This window comes from Solea solea, chromosome 21, assembly GCF_958295425.1.
Source record: "Solea solea chromosome 21, fSolSol10.1, whole genome shotgun sequence".
Taxonomy (NCBI): Eukaryota; Metazoa; Chordata; class Actinopteri; order Pleuronectiformes; family Soleidae; genus Solea; species Solea solea.
The window spans coordinates 6,679,028-6,701,404 of NC_081154.1; the positions used below are offsets into that span (position 1 = coordinate 6,679,028).

The window sequence follows — 22,377 nt, forward strand, 5'->3', positions numbered from 1 at the left end:
ATAAGCTAAATTCTAAGTTTTACTTTTTAAATCTCTTTTATTCTACTTTTTACTTGGCAAAAAAAATACATTTATGAAATATAAATACATTAATTTACATTTCACACACTTCAATATACAGTAGTTTTATTTGTAAATACATAGACTTTTTATATAACTTCTGTATTTGTACTTATGCTTCATAATATGCAGTTTTATGACACAATTTAGAAGAGTGCATTGTATAAAGATTGTATAAAACATTAAGGTAGACCGTGATATGGTGTCTCAGGTATTTTAATACTGGTATTATTTCTTTGTATTCTAATTTTTATTCAAATGTCTTTATTTCATTCTGCTGTTTTGTTGTTGTTGAGGCAGAGATGGCAGAATTGGTCTCTGATCCCAATTCCACTCTCTGTGAGACTTAATTCCACTGTGTTCTTCACGCTGTTTTCACTGTATTCTGTACATTCAGAGTACATCTTTTGGAATTCTTGGTAGAGATCAAGACATTCACACATTACATTCTCAATGTGGGTAAAAAAAAAAAAGAGGCATAAAATACTTAGTGAGATATATTTATTAGTTGTAAAAATACATACTGGCAATTACACAAAACAAAGAGAGTTGTATAAACCATATACTGTCACTTCCTTCTCCTTTTCACAATGCAATCAGTCACCACAATTGCTTCGAGTCGCCGGACTCTTCACAGACCAGAACTAAGGTCTCAGAAGTCCATCTAACTGATGTTATATGCAGAAACAAAACAGCTAACTGGGGGTAAAAAAAAAAAAGCAGCAGAGTTCATAGGAGTCAGAGACAGTATTAGGAGGAAATAGCCTTTCAGCCATGATCCCAAGACAGTTAGGGTCCCGTTGCTGCTCAGTGGCCTGTTGTTCAGAACAATTACGTCCACATGCAACAGGTGCCTTTACAACCTGAGCACAGATTTGGGAAAAAAACATAATCAAGCGAGACATTTCTGTACTAAACTTGTTCAGTACTTCACTATGACTCTATCACTGGTAAATGTCAATCAGAGTAACAACACAAGTCTCGTTTCACAAGTCAGGTTACGTGTAAACAATTTTTTAAGAAGTCCCCTATGAGTGTCAGCTCTATTCTTCTATAATATTTCATTTCAGCAATGCAGCATAAAGGTAATTTTACCCTTGGTCAACACTTAAGATGAGAGGTTATCAACTAAGTGGCACTTGCTAGCTGGTTTGCTATTTCATAAACATCACATTAGAGATAACACGATTTGCACGTTTGTTGCATTGAAGCTGCAGTAAATTACAGGAATACGACTGACTGACTTGCACACCGACCAAGGTGCTCCGTGTTACGCAGCAAAGACATTTTAAGGTCCAATAACTTGACAGTGGTGGAGGTTACACACATGCATCACTGTGTAATATTAGTGTCAGGGTATATGGGGGTTTTACAAGTGTTCAAAATTCTTGGTATTTCAAAATATAGACAAAAATAACACTTTAGAATACACCAAATTTTAAAACAGTCTTTTCACAACGCTCTCCAAACCCATCGCTTTTATAGACCAGTGTGGTCTTTAGGGGAGTCTTACTAAATATAACAGCATCTATTCTATAAACACAATAGGCAGGTGGTAACGTAGAGCTCGGATAAATTAAGGACAGTGTGCGCTTTGACCATTGCTATTTTAAAAAAGGTGCTAGAACGAGCAATAAGGTGCATTTGGGATGTTAGACATGCAGTATCCAATGAGGTTTTTTTTAAACTTGTTCTATGACCTAATTTACAAGGTAAAGCTACAATGTAAACTAAATAGAAGAGGTTGGTTCTGGGAATGTTGTGGATTTAAGTGTGAAGGGAGAGGGTTGAGGCTTGAGGGTTGGATCAGGTGCATCTAGCCCTCCCTCGCCATGACCCTCTGCTCAGCCAGTGAGCTGTGGATGATGCTTCTGATAGACTCCACGCCCTCTCCTTCCAGGAAGCTGCGGTGATCCCCTTCAATGACGTGGACCGAAACATTGCCGTCACACACCTGGATGGAGACAAAGGCAAAGTAGAAAGATCACAGATTTACTACATACAGTTATAATGTAAACACTTTACTTATCGACTAAAAGAACACTGACTCATATGCACACAGTGCTTCTGTAAATAGCTCTACCAGCTCAGTGTTTGGGGGAATTGGTGGTTTACACTGACATGTGGAGAGGAGGAGCTGCCACTCTGATTAGTGGATGAGTCACTCTTCCTCCTAAGACACAGTCACACAGCTGAGCAGTAAAATGTGAGGTGGTGGCACACTTAAAGAGGATGTGCTACAGGCTAATGTGCAGTAACAAGGAATGCTAGAGATGCTTATAGGCAATTCATTCAGACAGAAGTCTTCATCCCAAAGACATGAATAAAGTTTTTTCTTAGGTCTCTTTTTTAGACACATTGGCAACTGTGTGCCGGTGCACGTTACCTCGCCAAGTTTGTAGTCAGCTCCCAGGTTTTGTTCATATTCACTGTTGGTTTTGGCACGCATTAATGTCACATTGCCACGGTATTTCGTCGCGGGCACATAACAATCGGCTGCCTTTAGCTTGTAGTAGAAGGTCGTGGCTGCAAAGTGCAGCGAGTCTCGGCTGATGTTCTTGTGGCTGGACGTGATCAAGTCCACCGCCATGTTGACGCGGGCCTCCAGGTCCGACAGCGGGAGAAGAGTCTCCAGAAGCTGCAGAATATCAAAGAGAAAAAACACGAACAATTAATTTGTTTAAGCAATATATACCGTATATATAGTAAAAGACAAGACCACAGAACCGGTTGATAACAAGGACAAACCCCATGAGGGTTACACATGATGTAACACACCTATAGTGAGACTATATTACACGGACAGTGATGTTCTTATATCAATGAGGGGAACAAATGTCAATCATATTGAGTTTTAACAGCATCTTTGTGGTGTGTGAGTGTGTGTGTGTGTTCCAGGTATTACTCATGGGGGAACTAAATCTCATGGGGGAACTAAATAAGTTTACACAGTCACATTATGGGGACTTGACTTGTCTTAATTATGGAGACAAAAAGCAAGTCTCAATAATGTAAATCACGTTGTATGGTCAGAATCAGGTTACGTTACGTTTAAGGTAAGTATCCAGGAAATAAATGTAACGTCCTCTAAAGACTTGGAAACTAGACTGTGTGTGCACAGCTGTGTAGGAGGCCAATTTTTGATCCAAAACCATCTTTGTGGGGACATTTTGGATGGCCCTTACAACTTTTCAGACAGGTTGGGGTTGGACATTAACTGGTCATTGTTAAGGTTAGGGATAAAACCTTTTTTAAAGAAGAATAACTGCACAGACCTGTGTGTCTCTTGGTGTGTACATCTGTCACACACTAAATACCTTGTTGTACTCGATGCCAGTGAACTGCTGGATGAAGGCACACAGAGCTTCAGTCTCGGCTTCAGACTCTTTCCCAGGTGTCAGCTTAGCTCTGTAACTCTAGAAACAATGTGAGAGTCAATGTGAATTTATCAATTGAAGCTCTTTTTTATATTTCATACAATGCACTGCTGATGTTCCCATACAAATAAGAAAAATATAATATTTGACTTCATTAGTGCAAGTGAGCTTTTTGCTCTAACCTGTGTGTATGCTGCCACATAGGAGTGCGATCCATCGAACAGGAAGAGATACTCCACAGACTGATTGTGGTTCTGCAGCTGAGAGCACATTTCAAATGCCACACACGCACCAAAGGAGTAGCCAGCGATTCGGTACGGCCCTTCTGGCTGAACTTGTCTGATACAGGTCACATAGTAGGCTGCCAGGGACTGAATGCTGTCCAGAGGAGCAGCTGGAATAGAGAAAGACAATTCACTAAGAAGGTTGTAATATATGCAACACACTGGTTGTCATTTCCATTTCTTTTGGCCATACATGAGCTGTGAACGTAGTATACCTTTTGTGCATTGTAAACCATAGCACGGCACAGGGAGCTTGGAGGTGAGCGTATTAAAGGCCGTAATGGAGCCTTCGATCGGATGGACGAGGAACAGGGGTTTCTCTTTGCTCTGAACCTTGTTGAGTGGCGTCACCGTGGGACCATCAGGGTTTACCAACAGCTGGGTCAGATCAGACTCGAGCAGGGAGCGAATGCTATCCTGCCTGGCTGGACCTTGTTTAGATTCTGAGTAGTAGAAATGAAAACACAAAAAACTTCTGTGTTGAATGGAAATGCAGCATTTAAAATGTCAACCACGGTTAATGCAGGTCAAAGTAGACACTGCACCTTTTATTACACATTTTTAAGTGTTTTAATGTCCTTTGATGGGAATTACATACATCTTTTGAGCCTTGTCAAAGAAGATCTCTATCTATTGATGAGAAAGGAATTTAACGCTCATAAATATACCATTTGTTCCTCCTGGCTTGCAATTGGCCAGCTCTCGCAGCTTGTTGATGGTGAGCTGGCGAATCTCCCTCATGGCCATGACGATGTCGTAGTCACGCTCCAGAGTCTGGCGAACCTCCACACCCATCAGGGAGTCCAGGCCGAGATCAGCCAGTGATGCATCGGCGTTCAGGCTGTTCACATCCCGTACACCTAAAGCACAATGACAGTTATTGGTGTCAGATTAGACATTATAACTATGTTTGGTGGGAAGGATTTCAATCAGCTTAGTTCTTACCCAGAATGTGAGCCACCGCATCCACCAGGTCCCTCTGGTTTCCTGCCTCGCTCTTCACCACCAGCCTCTCTGCCAGTACAAAACTAGACATCACTGGCTTCTGCTGGCACAGGAAGCGGTCCAGCACCTCCATGCAGGACGCGATACGCTGTGGCAGGGTGCCACCGATCACTGTGTCGTTGCCACCCATGGTCTCCAGAATCACCCCAACATCACCGATGGCACCCCACTGAACTGCCAGACCAGGGAGACCATCGTAACGGCGCTTTTCACACACACGTTCCATTGCAGAGTTGGCATAACCATAGTTGCTTTGCCCGGCGTTGCCGCGCCCGCAGCTGACTGAGGAGAAGGCTACGAAATACCTGAGGTCTGGACACAACTTTCTTGTCACCCTGGAGAGGAAATGAAGGGAGTGCATCAAGATCAAGAAAGAAGTCAATAGTATTCATAAGTTATCTGATTTACCAGGATTTACTCAGAAGGTTAAAGGGAGGGCCTTACCTGTCCAAGTTTACGGTGCCATCATATTTTGGTTTGTTGACATCAAGGAAGTGCTGAGAGGTCAGATTCTCCAACATGCCATCTTTCAACACCTGAGAAAGACACAGCAAACAATATGGGTTTATACAAAGTGGAATAAACTGGGAGGCAGTTTATTCAAGCAGCAACAGCAACGAGTTCAGTCTTAAAAATAGAGTGCAAGACAACTGATTTTGAGTTTGCTCGGTGCGTTACCATGGCTAAGTGGAAGACACCGCCAACAGGTCCTAGTGCAGCAGCTTCTGTGATGAGTTTCTCGGTTCCAGCCAGCGTGGTGACATCGTTGGTCGACACCAGCACCTCCACATCTTGACTCTGCCATTCACGCACACGCTTTGCCTGGTATCCTATGAACAGATAGAAAAGAATTGTAAAAAAAAAAGAAGAAGAGCTAAACAAGGTTTAAGATGGTACACCTATTTGTATTATTTATGGTTTAGATTCAGGTTTGTATTATGGACTTTGTAATCATATCAAATCAGTGTCCATATATCACTGTGCAATACCATTCCTGATGCCTGATCTGGACGTCAGCACCACTTTGTGGGCTCCTCTCTCAATCAGCCACTGTGCGAGCTCCAGACCAAAGCCCCCGAGTCCACCAGTGATGATGTACGAGTGGGAGGGGACACAGAAAGTGCGGGAGATAGCTGGGAGAGACAAAGGGGAAGCAGCTTGGACTTCTGCACCGCTTTCCTCTTGACGCACCTGTGCAAAAGAGAAGTATCGTTAAGAGGATGGAAGTATTTATTAATAGATCGTATCCATTTGGAACAGCCCGATGCATCACACTAATATCAAAGGTTCTGAGGATTGTAGATGACACTAACCTGCAGGAGGACCTTGCCAATGTGTTTGCCCTGAGCCATGTATCTGAATGCTGCCTCCACCTGGTCCCTCTCGAACACTGTGGTCTTTAGAGGCTGAACTACACCCCCCGTAATTCCTTCCTTCAGATGCTGGGACACTTCCTCCCACTCCTGGTTCCCCTCTTCAAAGAGAGCATCCAGCAGAATGCCGTGGAAAGCTACATTCTTCAGGAAAAGAGCCATACCTAGAGAAATCACAGGGTTACGGTTAGAGTTAGGCACTGTTAAAACTAACCACCAGTTATCACCAGGAAATACAAATTAAAGAAAGGTTGTGTCTCAAATGTAAGGAGTCACTGACACCCATGAGCTAAGTGTGTGTAATCCCGAGGCTTCAAACTAACCCAGTGGAGAGTTGTTGGACAAATCGTATTTGCCGATCTCCAGGAATCGTCCGTGACGGGCGAGGCAGCGGACGCTAGCCTGCAGCTTCTCCTCAGCGAGAGAGTTCAGCACCACATTCACACCTGAGGAACACATGCAACAGAAAACACCACAACACAGTCAGTGCCTTTTTGTATATTTGTGTATGTCTGAGAACGTAAACGAGTGTTCGTTTGTGATTGTGAAATTGTGAAATTACACGAAGTCAACCACACCAAGTTAGTACAGTGAATGATGCTGACCTTTGCCCTGTGTGTGGAGCAGGATGTGCTGTTCGAAGGAAATGTCTCTGGAGTTGGCGAAGGACTCAGCTGAGAGCTGAGGGAACCTCTCCTGCAGGTAAGCCCGCTTCTCTGCTGAGCCTAGTGACAACACACATCCATGAGATTTCATCAACATAAATACAACTCATAATTGATTAAAATGCATTTAATGACAACATGTTCCAGAGTTTTAATGAATTACGAGGCCAAAGTTGAGTACTAACCGACTGTGGTGAAGACTTTGCATTTCTTGCTGAGCGCTATCGCGATGGCAGCCTGGCCGACGCCCCCTGAGCCTGAGTGAATGAGAACACTTTCTCCCTGGCGGAGTCTCCCACGCACCACCAGAGAGTAGTAGGCAGTAGCATAGACCACTGGCACTGAGGCAGCCTGCTCCAGTGTCCTGCAAACACACACAGGTGCAAGATAAAGCATGGGAAAAGTACCACATAAAACACATGCATGAGAGCAGAAAAAGCTACTACTGTACGTGTTCCCAAAATTCACTCAGTCAAAATACTTCAGGAGACTATACCGAAGCTAAAGACTAGATAACCAACTAGATAACATGATCTCCAAGAGTATAAAAATGGGAGTGTAGTTCATGCAGGCTATATACAGTTTTCCAGTCAAAATAAGAACATTATCCATCTCGACACATATTCACTGTCAAACATAGGTGACCCATTTTTACTCTGCTCGTCTCTTTAAAATCTCAAGGTCGGACGACATAAATCCTCCGTCTGTTAAAGGATGTAGTGAAAAAACAACCAGTCTAAGAAGTGTGTCATTAAATAACTAAATTATATGGTGTTTTTCAGGCAAAGACAAAACCCAAGCCATAAATTGATAGTATTTATTTAACATTACAACAATACTATAGAAATAGAGGATTTTATGTGACATTAACACTTTAACAAACTACTTTTATTCTATTACTCGGAGGAACAAATGGTAAGTTTATTTGTAGTGAAGCATTAGATGGTTTGAATTCTTCTCTCTGCTTCAATTTGAACTTTCCTCTAGTTACATCACAAGTTAAGCCTGTGACCGTCCTATTAAAGTAACATATCAGTCCAGGAACTATTCCAGGAACAGCATTTGACAACCATCCAACTTTAGTTATGCTTTAATTATGCCATAGGTCACGCTTGGTGACTTTGCATAGTCTTGTCTTCATTAACTGATTAATTTACCCTAAACTTAACCTTAACCTTAACCTCTACCAAAAATGCATGTGACATATTTAAAAATGTGACACTGACCAATTGGATGGAACATCCCAGAGAAACCGACTGTCAGCATCCACACTTGTGGCTAGGCCTTTAGCGGGTAGCAGTCCCATCACACGTTGACCACTGGGCTCTCTCCCTGAAAACTCCATGCCCAGCATGCAGTGCTGCAGAGCTAGGTCACCTGTCACATGAACAACAAACAACAGTAATTTAAGAGACTGTGGGAAACATGATTATTGGGCTTATTTTGTGTACGGTTCTCTATACACACACCTGGAATAGCATCTGGTGGCAGTTTGCCGGTGGCAAGCATAATATCTCGGAAGTTGAGTGAGCTGTAGTATACCGAACAGTGCTGCACGGTAGAGTTGTTGGCTACAGATGGAGAGCGCGGGGAGGTAATCCATCGCAGTGAGGACAGGTCACCACGAGTCAACACATTGACATAGGCGTGCGACGTCAACTCTTCATTTTGATCTGGAGATCACAAAACGCAGACAAACAAATCAATGGCAACACTCAGTCACAATAGAGATGTTATTGAACAACTGCTCATAACAGTCTCACAAAAGTAACCTATAGACAAAACAACTATGATTCTTACAAACAACTATATCAAAACCAAAGCACAAGTAATATTCTGTTACCACGAGTGATGAGCTGGTGCCTGAAGACACCCCAGAGTCCATCTCTGAACACGTTCATAACCAGGTCCCCTTCTAGCACCGACTGCATTGACTTATGAGCCGGCTCAAGGCTCGGTGCTTCTGAGGACTCGTCCAGATTGGACACAAATGCACAGCTGTAACATGGTGGCAGGAAACCAGAAAAAGACAACACTCATTATAACAGATGTAAAACATACAAAAATCGAGTTTGGTTTAGTTTATTTTGTAATTTGACAGCAGTATATTTGATCATGTGTCCTACCGTATTAGGTGTCCACCTGGCTCCTGCCGCAGGCAGTTAATCATTCCCACAATTCCACAGTTGGCTTGAGAAGCAGTCAACCACACTGGAGAGTCTGATGATTCCTGCATCTTCATCTGCCAGACACAATCATTGTTATTATTCTGTAAATGATGACTGAACTCGCATGTAAAACATAGAGAGGACATGGGGCCCCCACCTTGAGTGTTTCCACCCACTCGTAGTCAGTGCTGTCCACGGACAGGAAAGTGGGCTGTTTGCCGGGACATTGACAGCGACACAGAAAGAGGACCGAGCCATAAAAGGACTTCCTGACAGCCACCAGACTGAGGGAGAGCTCAGAGAAGACCTTTTCCCACTCCGCCTTAAGAGAAGAGGAAGATAATATAAGCAAAACAGCTAGCATCTCCTGCAACACTTTATTGAAAATAAGAAATGAAATTGTTGAGTTTTGGTGTAGAATTTTTTTTAGTTTGAAGCTCCAGCTTTATCTATAGCAATACCTATAAGAGGCAAAAAAGGATTAAGAGTATTTATAGTCATCTTTCACTGATCACATCACTGTCTCCACTGACCTGTGTAAGTAGTCCTTGCTGGCTGTTGCTCTGAGCCGTGCTGCAGAGGAAAGACACCGTTTCACTCAGAGTCTCTCCCTTCAGCAGCGTGTGGATAAGCACAAATCCTCCCTGTTTGGCTCCAGAAGATAGATTTTCCACCAGCTGTACAGGATCCATCCTTAGAGGGGCCCATGCATGATTACATATCACTAGGTCTGCTCCTCTCGCCATACCTCCAGGAGCTGCACACTTCAGAGTATCCCACTGAGCTGAAGTGATTGCCAGCTCGTCAAGTGTGGCCTGGTGAGGAGTCAGGAGATCTAAGTTGGTTGCTGTGGCCGTGTAGTCCACGTGCATCATGGGCTGTACGTTAAGGAGTGGTACCACACGAGAGAAGAGCTGGCCATCATTGGAAAGAGCCTGGCAGGGGTTGGAGAAGTAGAGCTTGTTGAGACTGAAGCTTAACTATGAATGAGGACATACACTTTTCTTCTAGCTTTCACTCTTACCTCCAAGACTTTGATCTTTCCGGGTGTGCTGTTTTCCATGGCAATGTCCAGGCAGTGTCTGAGGGCCTGGTCGTCCAGCAGGCCCCACAGCAAGCTGTCCTGCAGCAGACATGCCCTCTCCTTTTCAACTAACTGTTCCAGTTCAGAGTTAAGATTACCATTCAGCTCCAGGCCACAGAGCAGGGACAGCAGCCTCACCAGGCCGGGCTCGGAGGGCTCCTGAATGGGAATTGAGTTGTTCGATTCCCCTTGTAGCCCAGGGATGGCGAGCTTGATGCCATGAGGGGCCAACTTTTGCTGCAGTCTGTGAATGAAACCTGTGAGGAGGGAGTGGAAAGAGGTATTTGTAGAAGTTTTAGAGAGCAACTTACAAATTATTATTATTACTGCAATGAAAAAGAAGAAGCAGTAATTAGCACAAAGGGTTTGATCTAATTACCTTTGCAGAGCCTGAGCTGCTCCGCAAGTTTCCCATTGGCAGTCAAGCAGTCTGTCTCCACATAGGGAACAAACACAAATTCCTCCAGGGTGGGGGGACTCTGCTGATGCTGCCGACGTGGGGCAACGGTGGCGTGCAGACCACAGATCTGGACTCCACCCGCGACAATGTTGTCAAGGCAACGGTCCACATGGACATCCACAGCTACAGAAATTAAAAGGGAGCAAAGTTTAGTCTGGACTTCAACATACACAGAACATAAATGTGCTTATAATAAATAGCTGCATAGCACACCTTGCTTTTCCTCCACATACTCGCAGATCTTCTCCACATGAATTGCTGGATCGATGCACACCGAGCGGATTCTGGTCGGCAAACGCAGACTGCGACCCGACAGGCCGACCACGATCATCTGCAGCATGGTGTCCAGGAAAGTCACCCAGTTTCCTGTCCACTGCAGCTTCCCACTGTCACCTGGAAATAGTCACATGACAATAAGCAGGAGCATTGTGTAGCACCAGATCACTACTAAAAGCTGGGAGATGAATATTGATTGGAAAATGCTACTTTAAACATAAACAATCACTGATACCTGCATTGTTGGACTCAAGAATCCCTTGGAAGGTTTTCCCATAGTCATAGCCGCGCAGTCGCAGCTCTTTGTAGATATCGTGTGCTGTAAGCTTCATTTTGGGGTCACTGTCGTTGGAAACTTGCTGACCTATCTGGCTATGGAAGGAATCCAGGGCTGCATCCTCGAGAAGGCTCACCTTACCTGAAAAACACACATGGGATATTCTGTGACGCTGTCTTTATCATATGGTAGTTTAAGCTTAATTAAAAAGGAATAATATCTTCCTTCAATAAAGCCAACACAGGACTTGCTTTCTCCAGAGTTATACAGATCTCTTACTATAATTTTTCTTTTCTTTTGCTCTCGGTGTTTGCTTCCTGACTGAACTTTATTTCATGATTGATTCATCGCACTCCTACCACCTGATCCTTTTCTGTAAGTTGACAAACTGCAGCAGACTCAAGGAGAAATTGTCCGTGCTAGCAGAAGTACTGCAATAAAATGCTTGTACCTTAAAATATACTAAATAAAAAAAAAACCTCTGCTTCCTATTCGAAAAACTATACACAACACAAAGAAAAAAACACCTACCACTGACAGACAGGTTTCCATTTTCAGAAACCTCAAACCTGTTGGTTGCAGGCATGAGATGCACTTCCAACTGGACTGAGCCTAAGAAGTGTAGAAAGACAAAATGAAACCAAAGACACCGTGGGAGAAACAGATAAAAGTTGATCGATCGGTTCATCTATATCATCACTTTAACTTCCTAACCTCTGCTGCCCTGCTCTCACCTGTCTTTGGCAGAATCGTGGCTCTGTGGATGGTGACGTCCTCAAAGATGACAGGAGTGTTTTCCATGACAGCTCCAAGACTTCTCACAAACGTCCGCCAGGCCAAGAACAGATAACCCGTTGCCGGGTAGAGGACGCGCCCGTCAATGCAGTGTCCAATCAGGTAATAGTCTGGAGACTCTGGGTTTATGTCTGTGGTTGGTTAAAGAGGTGGCCAAATGAAATGAAAAATACACACTCAAGAAGATGACTGCAGCTTACTTATCCAGATAGTATTACTTACCGATGTTGTAGATAGTGGCAGAACTGGATCCTCCTGAGCCAGAGGGAAAATCCTCAACCTTGGGGACATCCCAGGTCTGGGCATGATCCCAGCAGACCAAGGGGGAGATCAAAGGAGTACCAACAGGCACAGGGTACGTAACAGCTGGACTGAGAGCGTTACTATCCATGTTGATGCTAAAAGGGTGCATCAGAAATGATGAGTGCTCACAAACCTTCAAACACTGCTCAACAGGCTTCCCTGCAGTAACCTACATTAATGCATGAAAAGTGACTGAATACAGACAGATTGCGGTGTCTACTGACCCATTCATGTAGACTTTGCCGATGTTGGAGAGGCAGAACTCAAGGTTGTTGGCAATGCCTACTTTCATCAAAGGTAGGATGGCACACGTAGACTTCAGGCTGCGCTTCAGGACGGACTGTGCAAAAGAAAATTCATAGGTTAATTCCAGAACATTTTAAAACCATAGTACCCCAGCGTTTGGTTCCTGGTTTTAGGCATTCATACAAGCAATTTGGTTAATTATTTGTTTGTACATATTGAGTGTGTACCTGCAGCAGAGCGTTGGGTGCTATCTCCACCACCACAGCGTTTTCTGGAACTTGGCTGAGACCTTCCTTAAACAGCACAGGGCTCACCAGATTGTTGACATGGTACTCAGCTGAGCTGTACTGAGCCAGAGGAGAGGCCCACTGAGCCTCTGGGATGCTGGTGCTCACCCAGCGGGGTGAACGCTGTTGAGGTTTCAGAATCACCTGTACACAAGATGGCACTTTGTTGATTTGGGCACTTCAAATGCATGCATAGAGCACCATAGTAATAATGACGATAATGAACAAAACTCTCAATACAGGACACAATTATGTATGGCATAAAACAATAATACATGAAACAGTGGATTTCATTATTTATTAACCAAATAGTCGTGAGAATGCAGTCCTTCTGTAACAACAGGTCAAACAGCTTCACATGAAACACAGCAGAGTTATGCACCTTCTTTAGAGCAGCCAGAAGGGTAGGAGCGATTGACGCCATGTAGTAGGAGTGGAATGCGACACCAGAAGTGCGCACCTCTCTTGCAAATACTCCCTGTTCTTTCAGCTCGGACACAAATGCACGTATGTCTTCCTGGAAAGACACAAACAACACACACCACAACCGTCAAAACACATTACTCTGCAAAGGACTTAGATGATTTACAAAAGGTGCGAGAGAAGGTCTGACCTGAGGACCAGAGATGGTGACAGTACTCTCAGCATTGTGGCAAGCAGGAACGACTCCCTGAGGACACTTGACCAAACACTCCTCCCAGGTCAGACCTGGAAAACAGACAACAAGGAAAATGCTGAGATTTCTAGTAAATAAATAGATTAATAATTGTTGAAAAGAATCACTGCTCTCTCTCTTTCTTACCGACAGCAGCCATGCCTCCTGGAGGAAGGCTGGCCTCCTTGATGCAGCGGCCTCTCCAGTAAGCGGCCAGGACGGCCTCAGTCTGGCTGAGCGAGCCGTCAGCGTAGCTACAGGCCAGCTCTCCCACCGAGTGTCCTATGATGCCATCAGGCTGCAGACCCAACTTGTTGAGGATGTCAATCAGAGCAATCTATAACAAGGTAAACCAGAGAACATAAATTGATTTGCTTTAAAATGCTTGTGTTTATTTTGCTGATAATAAATGGATGCACAGCTACTCTATTCAATCACAGAGTTGTAAATGACACCTATTTGCCCCGTGTTAGTATACCAGGGTTCCCACATGTTTCCACTCTACCTGTATGGCAGCGATGCCGACGAAGGCATGAACAGTCTCTTCAAAAGTGGCATCATCAGCCTCCATGAGGAGACGAGAGACAACCAGGCCAGTGTCCTTCAGGGCCATGTCCGACCGCAGGATGGATTCTCTAAAGATGTCCAGCTGCATGAGACTGCGGCCCATACCGGCCCACTGTGCTCCCATACCTGTTCATACAAAATAGGACATTTGAATTTTAACAATTAATCATCAGAGATGGTTTGACACCTGTGGTCACATTTTGAAAGCTACCCATGACTTAAATACTTATGGGTAAGACATTTGAGTTATAATTTATATAACCATTGTTGACAAAAATTGATCATTGGCTTCGACCAACCTCACAATCAAATCAAATTTAAAAACATCTTTAAGTAAAATTTTTTAACCAAGTACAGTAGAGTGCTTCATCGTACAATAATCTTAATCCTGAAATACAATGTTATGATTCACGTGTTTGATGACTCACCTGTACAGACATACCAGAGGGGCCTGGTTGCCGCCTGCACCGGCTGCACTTCCATGACATCGTTCTGAGAGCCAATCAGCGTGAAGCCTCGGTAGGGCATGCTGGAAGTGGGAGCTCCAGAGATCTCATTCAGCAAAGACAAGAAGCTGTCATTCGATGCGTGTTCCCGCCCCTTTTGGAGTATTGTCTTTACTGCAGCCTCTGTGCGACCACAGTTATTCAGCAACCTGGGAATCTTTCTGGGTGGAGCTGCTGCATTGGTTTGTTTCTCAACGGGACGAAGAATCACGTGAACATTCGAGCCACCGAATCCAAATGAGTTGACCCCTACGATGCCGCCTCGGACAGGAATAGGCCTGTCAACAACTTGAACGCGACCGTCACTGAGTGCTGGAATGTCAGGGTTAGGACTGTTGAAGTGCAGGTTGGGAGCCCAGACGCCTCGCTCCAAAGAAAGCAACACCTATTTGAGGGACATAGAACAGCCAAATTAAAAAGGAACCATTTCAGATTCATGCACCAAGCTAAACAGTCACAAAAGAAGTGGAACAAGTGTTTCAGACTAAGAGTGAAAAGAGGTGCAGCCGCAATGAATGCTATAAAACAAATATGCAGTAAGAGTTGAATGAAAGACAATTACTCACTTTTGTAAGGGCTGCCAGGCCAGATGCTGGTTCAGGGTGGCCCATGTTGGATTTGGTGGAGCCAATAAGCAGAGGCTCTCGCTTTGACTGACAGAACACACCAACGATGCCATTCACTTCCTGTGGGTCCCCAACCTGCATGTAAAGTCAAGATCACATGGAGGTGAGAAATTCCCCATGACTGAAAGTTTCATTTCTTGTCCTGTGATACAGAAACAAGCAGTGGATGACCTTTCAAATGTAATTTTAAAATAGAGAATGTGCTCTAACCTTTGTTCCCGTGCCGTGGGCTTCAACGTACTCCACCTGTTCAGGAGTTATATTTGCCTCCTGGTAGAGGGAGCTAACCAGCCTCTGCTGCATCTCACCGGAAGGAAATGTTACACCTAAAAGGAACAAGGAGTAAGAAAGGACAAGAACGCCATATCATAACTGCTGGGTAGCTGTTATTCTGCTATTACATTCACGTCAAAGACCGAGGCTCACCTTGCTCTTTGAATCCATCTGTGTTGTTGCCGGCATTCACCACTGTGGCATAGATTCTTTTTGCGGCCGATCGCTTGGTCAACAGCACTGCCACTGCTGCCTCTGAACGACAGTATCCATTACCTGGCCAACAAAACATTACAAAATAAACATTATGTTGCTGTACATGGCTGCCAACTTTAACTACAAAGCCACAAGATCTTCCTTTACCTGATGAATCAAAAGACTTGCAGGTTCCCTCTGGACTGAGCATGCCCAGTTTCATGAACTGCACTGAGGTGTTTGGCTTGAGCAGCAAATTAACTCCCCCCACAAGGGCAGCATCACACTGGCCCTGGCGTATAGCGTGGAATGCGTTCTCTAAAGCCAGCAAGCTGGAGGAGCAGGCTGTGTCGATAGCAGTGCTGGGACCTGAAGGAAGAAAAGAGGAAACCATAAATAAGACCACCAAAAACTCACTGAAAGATTACTTCATCAAAACACATGTGTCTTCTTACCGTTAAAGTCAAAGAAGTACGATAGTCTGTTGGCCAACATGGCGCGTTGGCAGCCTGTCATGCTGTAACCCAGCAGCTCCTCTGGATCTCTACTAAAGGCCTCACCAGCCTCTGAACCACTCACCCCAATGTAAACGCCCGTCTTGCTGCCACGTAGGGAGGCCGGATTCAGTCCTGCACAGCAGAATTTTACTGCTGTTAAACCAGTATCTCAGCATTTCATCATATACCTTTTGTCTCCGAGAATGTTTCAAATAGATCTTCAGTTGAAAGATCCGACATCAATGCAGACAATCCTCAGATTAGTGTTATAACACAGTGCATGCCATTTACTGTATCCTCTACACAAATCTCAAACTATGTGAGACTTGACACCAATAAAGTTGCACGACCATAAGCCATTAGCTCCAGTATCACTAACATCTAAGTCTGAAATACTTGCTACTACTTGTTTTTCAGGTGCTTTGGTGACGTAAATGTCCACTCAAAAGGGCAGTTTAGTTTGTTTGTGTCCTCAATTGTCACCGCAACACAACATAACGTCACTGTTGTCGTCAAGGAGGGTGTGGTTGCGCAACAGGTTGTGTTCACACTGCTCTTTGTTGGACAACTTGGAAATTACTTCAAAACTGTCAAAAGCACTTCTAGGCTGTGTATTTTCAAATCAAACTGTTTTTTAAAGTTCAAGACTAAATTAAATTGCACTGTGTGGTCATATCACATAAAAGGTGCATTTAAGTACCTAATCTGGGATCACATTTTAAAGTGAACATTAATATTTTTAATGATGCACCAGGTGAAAAACACAGAATGCAGTTGACACCGACTCACCTCCATCTACAATAGCTTCATAGGCAATCTCCAGCATGAGACGGAGCTGTGGGTCCATAGTGTTGGCTTGTTTTGGATGGACTCCAAAGAAGGCTGCGTCAAAGTGGCTGATGTCTTTCAGTTTACCGTTCCTCTTTGGAAGACCGTATAAACCTTAAAAAAGGAGAGATATTCTCATTCAAGGTAGTATTTCACAAACAGTCCACAGGACTAGGCTAACCATTAACAATCCAACAAATCCAGCTGTATATGGGGTCTCACCTGGTGTCCACCGCCGATCATCCTCTGTCACCATGTCTACGCCATTGATAAGGTTTTCCCAGAATTCCTCCAGATTGTTGGACTCAGGCAAACGGCCTGATATGCCTGCTACAACTATCTCATCCATGCTGACTCACTGTGAACAGAGTATGAGGGAGGTACAGTATCTCAGTAATATTTAGAGGTATACAATTTTATATACATTGTGATGAACATAATGAGCACTACTGGATACATATACAGCTGAATGACTCTATGAAAGTATATATTACAGTTCTTTAACATAATCCAAACTCAGAATCAGAATCCGAATCACCTTTATTGTCATTATACCGTGTACAACGAGATTAAAGGACAGCTCTAGTAGTGCAAGTGAAGAGATCAGAGTAGAAGAAGAAACAAAACAGTGCACCTTCGACAAAATTAGAAGGATATGTAAAAAAAAAAAGTATTCAAAGTATTTACAGTGGGAGCCAGTAAGGGAAATATGCAGTATATGATACAGTACATTGTACATTGAACAGCAGAGTGAATGTGTGTGGGGTGTGTATATTGCACGGATAAGAAGTGTACTAAACTATTTCTCATACTAAATGTTTTAATCTGCACCTGAGCTATATGTAGGTTAAGACATTTTTAAAAACACAATTTGAATATCTCCGTGTACGTGTGTCAGCTGATTCACAGGAGGATACCGCCTGATAAAGTCACATTTCACCTGCACAACACCATATTGTGTATATAATGCAATGAACTGCAAGCAAAATATGTAGAACCATCAAAAGCAAACAACCAAATGTGTTTTGACAGATTTGTCATTGCGTTGACACTGAATGGTGACTGAGCACGCATGAATGAGCATTTACGGGAGACAAAGAAGTCTGCTTATATGTGTGTGTGCTTGGCCTTTGTTCCTTGTTTCTAGGCCAGGCCTTTTCGTGCCAACGGGACTGGAAATATCAACCAATGAGCAAGCAGCTTAGAACAGAGTTACACTGTATCTCCTCATCAGTTTAGGGCAGACGTCCATCCATCATCCTCCGACTCCTTCCTTTAAAAAGTATGTGTACATCAAAGGGTTCAGATCACTTGCCTGCCCTTCCACTCACATGCTGTCTTCTGTAGCTAGGGAGATGAAATATCAACATTTCTTCAATTATTCATCCATCCAGCCAATCCCAGCTGACACTAGAGACTGAGCGACTCAATCATTAAGATGCTAATGTATTGTTATCTTAACGGATAAAAACTTGTACCAAGCAAACGTGTAATACGTGTGACAATGACAAACACAAAGCTACAGTGGAGGGCCTCACTTTCTTCGTTTTCTCTTGCCAAGAGTGATAACAAACAGCTCAAGCAGCTCAAGGTGGCAGATTAGCATAAGCTCCGTTTGCTGGTAAGAAGACAGTGAATCAGCACGCCAACACCACACACAGGATTTAACCAATACAGCAATTACATTTTATAATTTCATTATCTGCTGCCGTTATGTCCACGGTGGTCTACAGTGGTGGATGCAGATGCTTTGCACACATGACTGCACATGTTAACAGAGCAACGGTTAAGTGCTTAACATACACACAGTTGGCAAATTATTCGATACCCCTAGATAAAACTAACAGTCTATGGCTGCCCAACTGCTGACCCAGATCCCCCTGCACCTCACTGCGGGCATTAGGCGACGTATTAGGAAACTATGAGCTGGCCAAGTCAACACACGAATAGAACAATTGCTTGTGACTCCATGACCACGGCTAGGTCCATCTTGGCCTCATGTGGTACTGATCAACAATCCACAACATGGACGACATCCGCCCGAACACAACAGCAGCACTGCACAAGAACAACAAGGCCCCCGCTTACCAAATAGCTTGTTGAAAAGAAAAGGTGCAAACACACTGGTGGCTCCTCATCCACTCATGGTGACATCAGAGGAATGCAATGTTGTTGAAATTGTGTCTTGCATAACATGGCTGTATGCAATTACATTCATTTTCTTACCTGTGTCCATTCTTACAATGTCTTAAAGGTCCACAGTGTCAAATGAATCAGACTTCATTTTTGATTGTATTCATTTTTATTTTTTTATTACTCTAGAATCAGCCTTTTATATTTATATCAGGAGCCAGGTCAAATCTTTGGACAACCATGTTTTTACAGTAGCCCCCAATGGACAAACTAAATATCTTTTTTGAGTTTTGATGTTAACTGAAGGCTAGGTTCTTCAAGACATCACCAATGAGTGCTGCAACATGCAACTTCACCAATAAATAAATTGTACACACTGTATCTTTAATTGATTATGTTCTGTTGTCTAATTGGTGACAAACAGTTTTCAGATTGGTCATGTTATTGAGCCTCTTTGACAAATGTGATCATTTTTGATGAACTCAAACAGGTTGAAGCCACAGTGCCTTGTGTTCCCAGTCACTAAAGTAGAGGACATTTGAGATGCTTCTTTAATCTTACTTTTTAAATCTTCACTTCTTGGTACCAGTTTAGTACCAGGATGACTAATGGCCTCGGTCACCTGCAGGTTATCATTGTTGACAAAGGCCTTTATGTATAGTGTTAATCATGGCTTAACATTTGGTATCTACCAGCTCATAATATAACATGACATGACATACAACATAGCGCACACTTTTTTCTGCATAACGTGTGATAACAAACACAGCTCCACATAAACACACCTGCAAGCGGATTAAGGCATTTTGAATTGAAGCAGTTATTTTAACAAGGTACATTGAATTAAGGTGGCACCCTAATCTGACTAAGATGAGACATATGCAAGCTCACAGGGAGTTTGATAAATGACCCAGTGAAATATGGACAACACCATAGTCTCTGTGACAACTCAGCCAATGTAACCTTGTGAGTGCCTGACTCATCGTATCTCCCATTGTGGTTGGAATGAAGGAGGGGCAACTGAAGACTGAAACATGCCTTCTTAGCTTGTAGCTTCCTGGCTACATTTTTTAAACAGAGATTTGCGGAAATTGTAGAGTGAATTAGTGTAACATTCACTTACAACACGACTGAGTAAAACAATATAAATCAACGGTTAACATAGCAAGTTGCATGTGATGGTAGCTATGTTGCATCCCCGTCATTATTGTCATCACATACTGTATCTTTATTTAACCTCACAGGAAGACATTTTAAGAATCTACATTTTCACTGCAGATGTGAGGTTGTGTTGACGCTTTACCTTTAAGATTTTAGTTTCCCACAGTGCTGTTCTGGTGTGCATGTTGCACAATGTTTATTTCCGTCAACACAACAGTTCACGTGTAAGTCATGGCTAACGTAAGTGGCATTACTGGCCATGTAATTTTGCACAGCTTATAAATACACTTTTGATTGACAGCGCTTTACATTTCCCCCACATTTATTTACTTTTCGAGTAAACTGTTGATCAAAAAAACACCAACTTGTCTTATTATTAATATTAGGGATTATTTGATTGTTCTCTTGTTTACTTTTCGTAATACATAAGACACAAAACAAATGAATGATTGCTTTTTTAAGAACAAATCTTCCTACTCCAATGACCCAATTTGTGATGCATCTATTATCGCACGGTGGCAGGAGGTTTGCGGAAGTGACGTAATTAAAGAGGCTTCTTTGAATGCATATTCAATCTGCTCCTACATGCTGCAGATCTCACATAAGTGGAATTTTCTGGGGTCTTTCAATGCATCTTGTTAGCTCAACATGATGTGAAGTAACCTGCATCACTTACACTAGCGCTCATGCACTGCAGTTAAGAATATTAGATGAATAGTACCATTGAATATTCAAATACCACTTTTGCTAGGAAATGCCCATTCCTAGCAAAAAGGGTATTTGCATACTGTACTTTTACCTGCATCTTAGTGTTTCTATGCTCTATGCTATAAGATTAAGTTAGCATTCACTAATAAACCCCTTCCTGGCTGTTCCACTGTTGCCCTGTTGTAGCTTCAGTTATCATCTGAGAGCAATGAAGCAGAACTCTCCTGCTGACTGTGGTGACTGGGCAAATACACATCAACATCAATATACTGTATCTTTGTAAGGATTTTTTAAGGATGTAATAGGTCATAGTAAATACTATTTGCACAATAAGTTGAACTAATGTGGAATAAAAACCCTTGAAAGTCACCAACCAATGTCGTTTATCTCCATCAAGAGGAACCAGGAACAGTAACAACTGTCACATGCAAAAGTGATGTGTGATGTGGTGCCTAATACACGAGGTGATGTCGCAGATAAATAAACACAAAGAACATTTTAAAATGCTCAGTCATTCAGTCGAAAAATGATTTCTTCATAACACAAAGAACACTGTGACAAAAGCTTCAGCTTTGAGTAACAGGTTTAACAGAAATTGCACAATAATGTCACAGTCAGAGAAGACAGGCACAACACTCACTTACCGGTTTTGTTCCCACGCTACGTGATTTCCCTGCTAAGTCACGACAGGTTGAAGTGAAAGGCACGTCTTTCTCCCTCGTTATTTCCGTTAAGCTAGTTTGCGACCGTCCGCGGTGCTGTTCCTCGTACTTGTACCGCAGGGGAAGGGAAAAATAAGGGCAGCCTCTGTTCTCTCTGTCGTCGTTTGCGTTAACGTTAGCCCCTGAGCTCCTGTGAACCAGTGTGTGTGTGTGTGTGTGTGTGTGTATGTGTGTTTTCCTCCGATGAATTTAAATGTCTCACACTGTCTGGCCACGCCACATGGGCTGACGACTTGGACAGTCCAATGAGAAAAGAGGTAGGCCTTTTTGGAGACAGCCAGTGATGGAGTAATTCGTTGAACGCCCCCGTGTTGTCACACCAAGGAAGAAGAGAAAAAAAAAACCTTCACTGATGCGGTGAGTTTACCAGAGTTCAAACACAACGCCACCCTCCTCACCTCCGTCCCCCTCCTCATCCTCACGAAACTGCACCAAAAAGTGTTATTTCTGCCTGAAAGGTGAAATAATGAAATACTTCCTGGTGAGCACGCTTTACGACATATGGAACTACAGTTGACGCAAATGACGTGCTGGATTAATGGATTGGATGACAACGCGTTTAGACAGATAGACAGATAGATAGATAGATAGACAGATAGATAGATAGATAGATAGATAGATAGACAGACAGACAGACAGACAGACAGACAGACAGACAGATAGATAGATAGATAGATAGGCTGGAAGAAGTGTGTCAAGGAAGGACGAAAGAAAGATACTCCACAACTGTACGGAGAATACAAGAAATAAGGGAACAATCTGAATGTAAGAACTCAAAATGTGCATTAATAAATCAAATGATCACAATACATGTTGTGAATTATCCACCACAGTTTCCCTTTTATA

The 22,377-nt window shown here is 43.2% G+C and overlaps 1 protein-coding gene across 1 annotated transcript; it reads right to left on the reverse strand.

Moving 5' to 3' along the window:
- Nucleotides 1-544: 544 nt before the first annotated feature.
- fasn (fatty acid synthase) lies at nucleotides 545-21,898 on the reverse strand. Its single transcript, XM_058620728.1, has 42 exons — nucleotides 21,454-21,898; nucleotides 17,030-17,165; nucleotides 16,769-16,921; nucleotides 15,938-16,111; nucleotides 15,651-15,851; nucleotides 15,441-15,563; nucleotides 15,225-15,340; nucleotides 14,955-15,089; nucleotides 14,311-14,773; nucleotides 13,821-14,008; nucleotides 13,463-13,652; nucleotides 13,274-13,368; nucleotides 13,043-13,177; nucleotides 12,601-12,804; nucleotides 12,352-12,467; nucleotides 12,047-12,222; nucleotides 11,764-11,955; nucleotides 11,561-11,641; nucleotides 10,988-11,170; nucleotides 10,690-10,869; nucleotides 10,396-10,599; nucleotides 9,957-10,273; nucleotides 9,466-9,867; nucleotides 9,090-9,254; nucleotides 8,891-9,006; nucleotides 8,608-8,762; nucleotides 8,234-8,437; nucleotides 7,991-8,141; nucleotides 6,950-7,128; nucleotides 6,705-6,824; nucleotides 6,423-6,545; nucleotides 6,040-6,263; nucleotides 5,716-5,917; nucleotides 5,405-5,556; nucleotides 5,171-5,262; nucleotides 4,667-5,061; nucleotides 4,390-4,581; nucleotides 3,937-4,164; nucleotides 3,620-3,831; nucleotides 3,378-3,476; nucleotides 2,447-2,698; nucleotides 545-2,014 (listed from the first exon to the last, which is right to left on the reverse strand). Exons 2-42 carry the CDS (start codon nucleotides 17,154-17,156, stop codon nucleotides 1,877-1,879), a joined length of 7,554 nt encoding a protein of 2,517 aa, XP_058476711.1. The 5' UTR covers nucleotides 17,157-17,165; nucleotides 21,454-21,898; the 3' UTR covers nucleotides 545-1,876.
- Nucleotides 21,899-22,377: the final 479 nt, after the last annotated feature.

Excerpts from the sequence above, each read along its gene's own strand:
- fasn (XM_058620728.1), bottom strand. The coding sequence starts at position 17,156 with ATGGATGAGATAGTTGTAGCAGGCATATCAGGCCGTTTGCCTGAGTCC. Across the intron at positions 13,369-13,462 it reads AGGAGGCATGGCTGCTGTCG|GTCTGACCTGGGAGGAGTGT; the intron begins GTAAGAAAGAGA and ends TCTGTTTTCCAG. Across the intron at positions 5,557-5,715 it reads CAGATCAGGCATCAGGAATG|GATACCAGGCAAAGCGTGTG; the intron begins GTATTGCACAGT and ends ATCTGTTCATAG.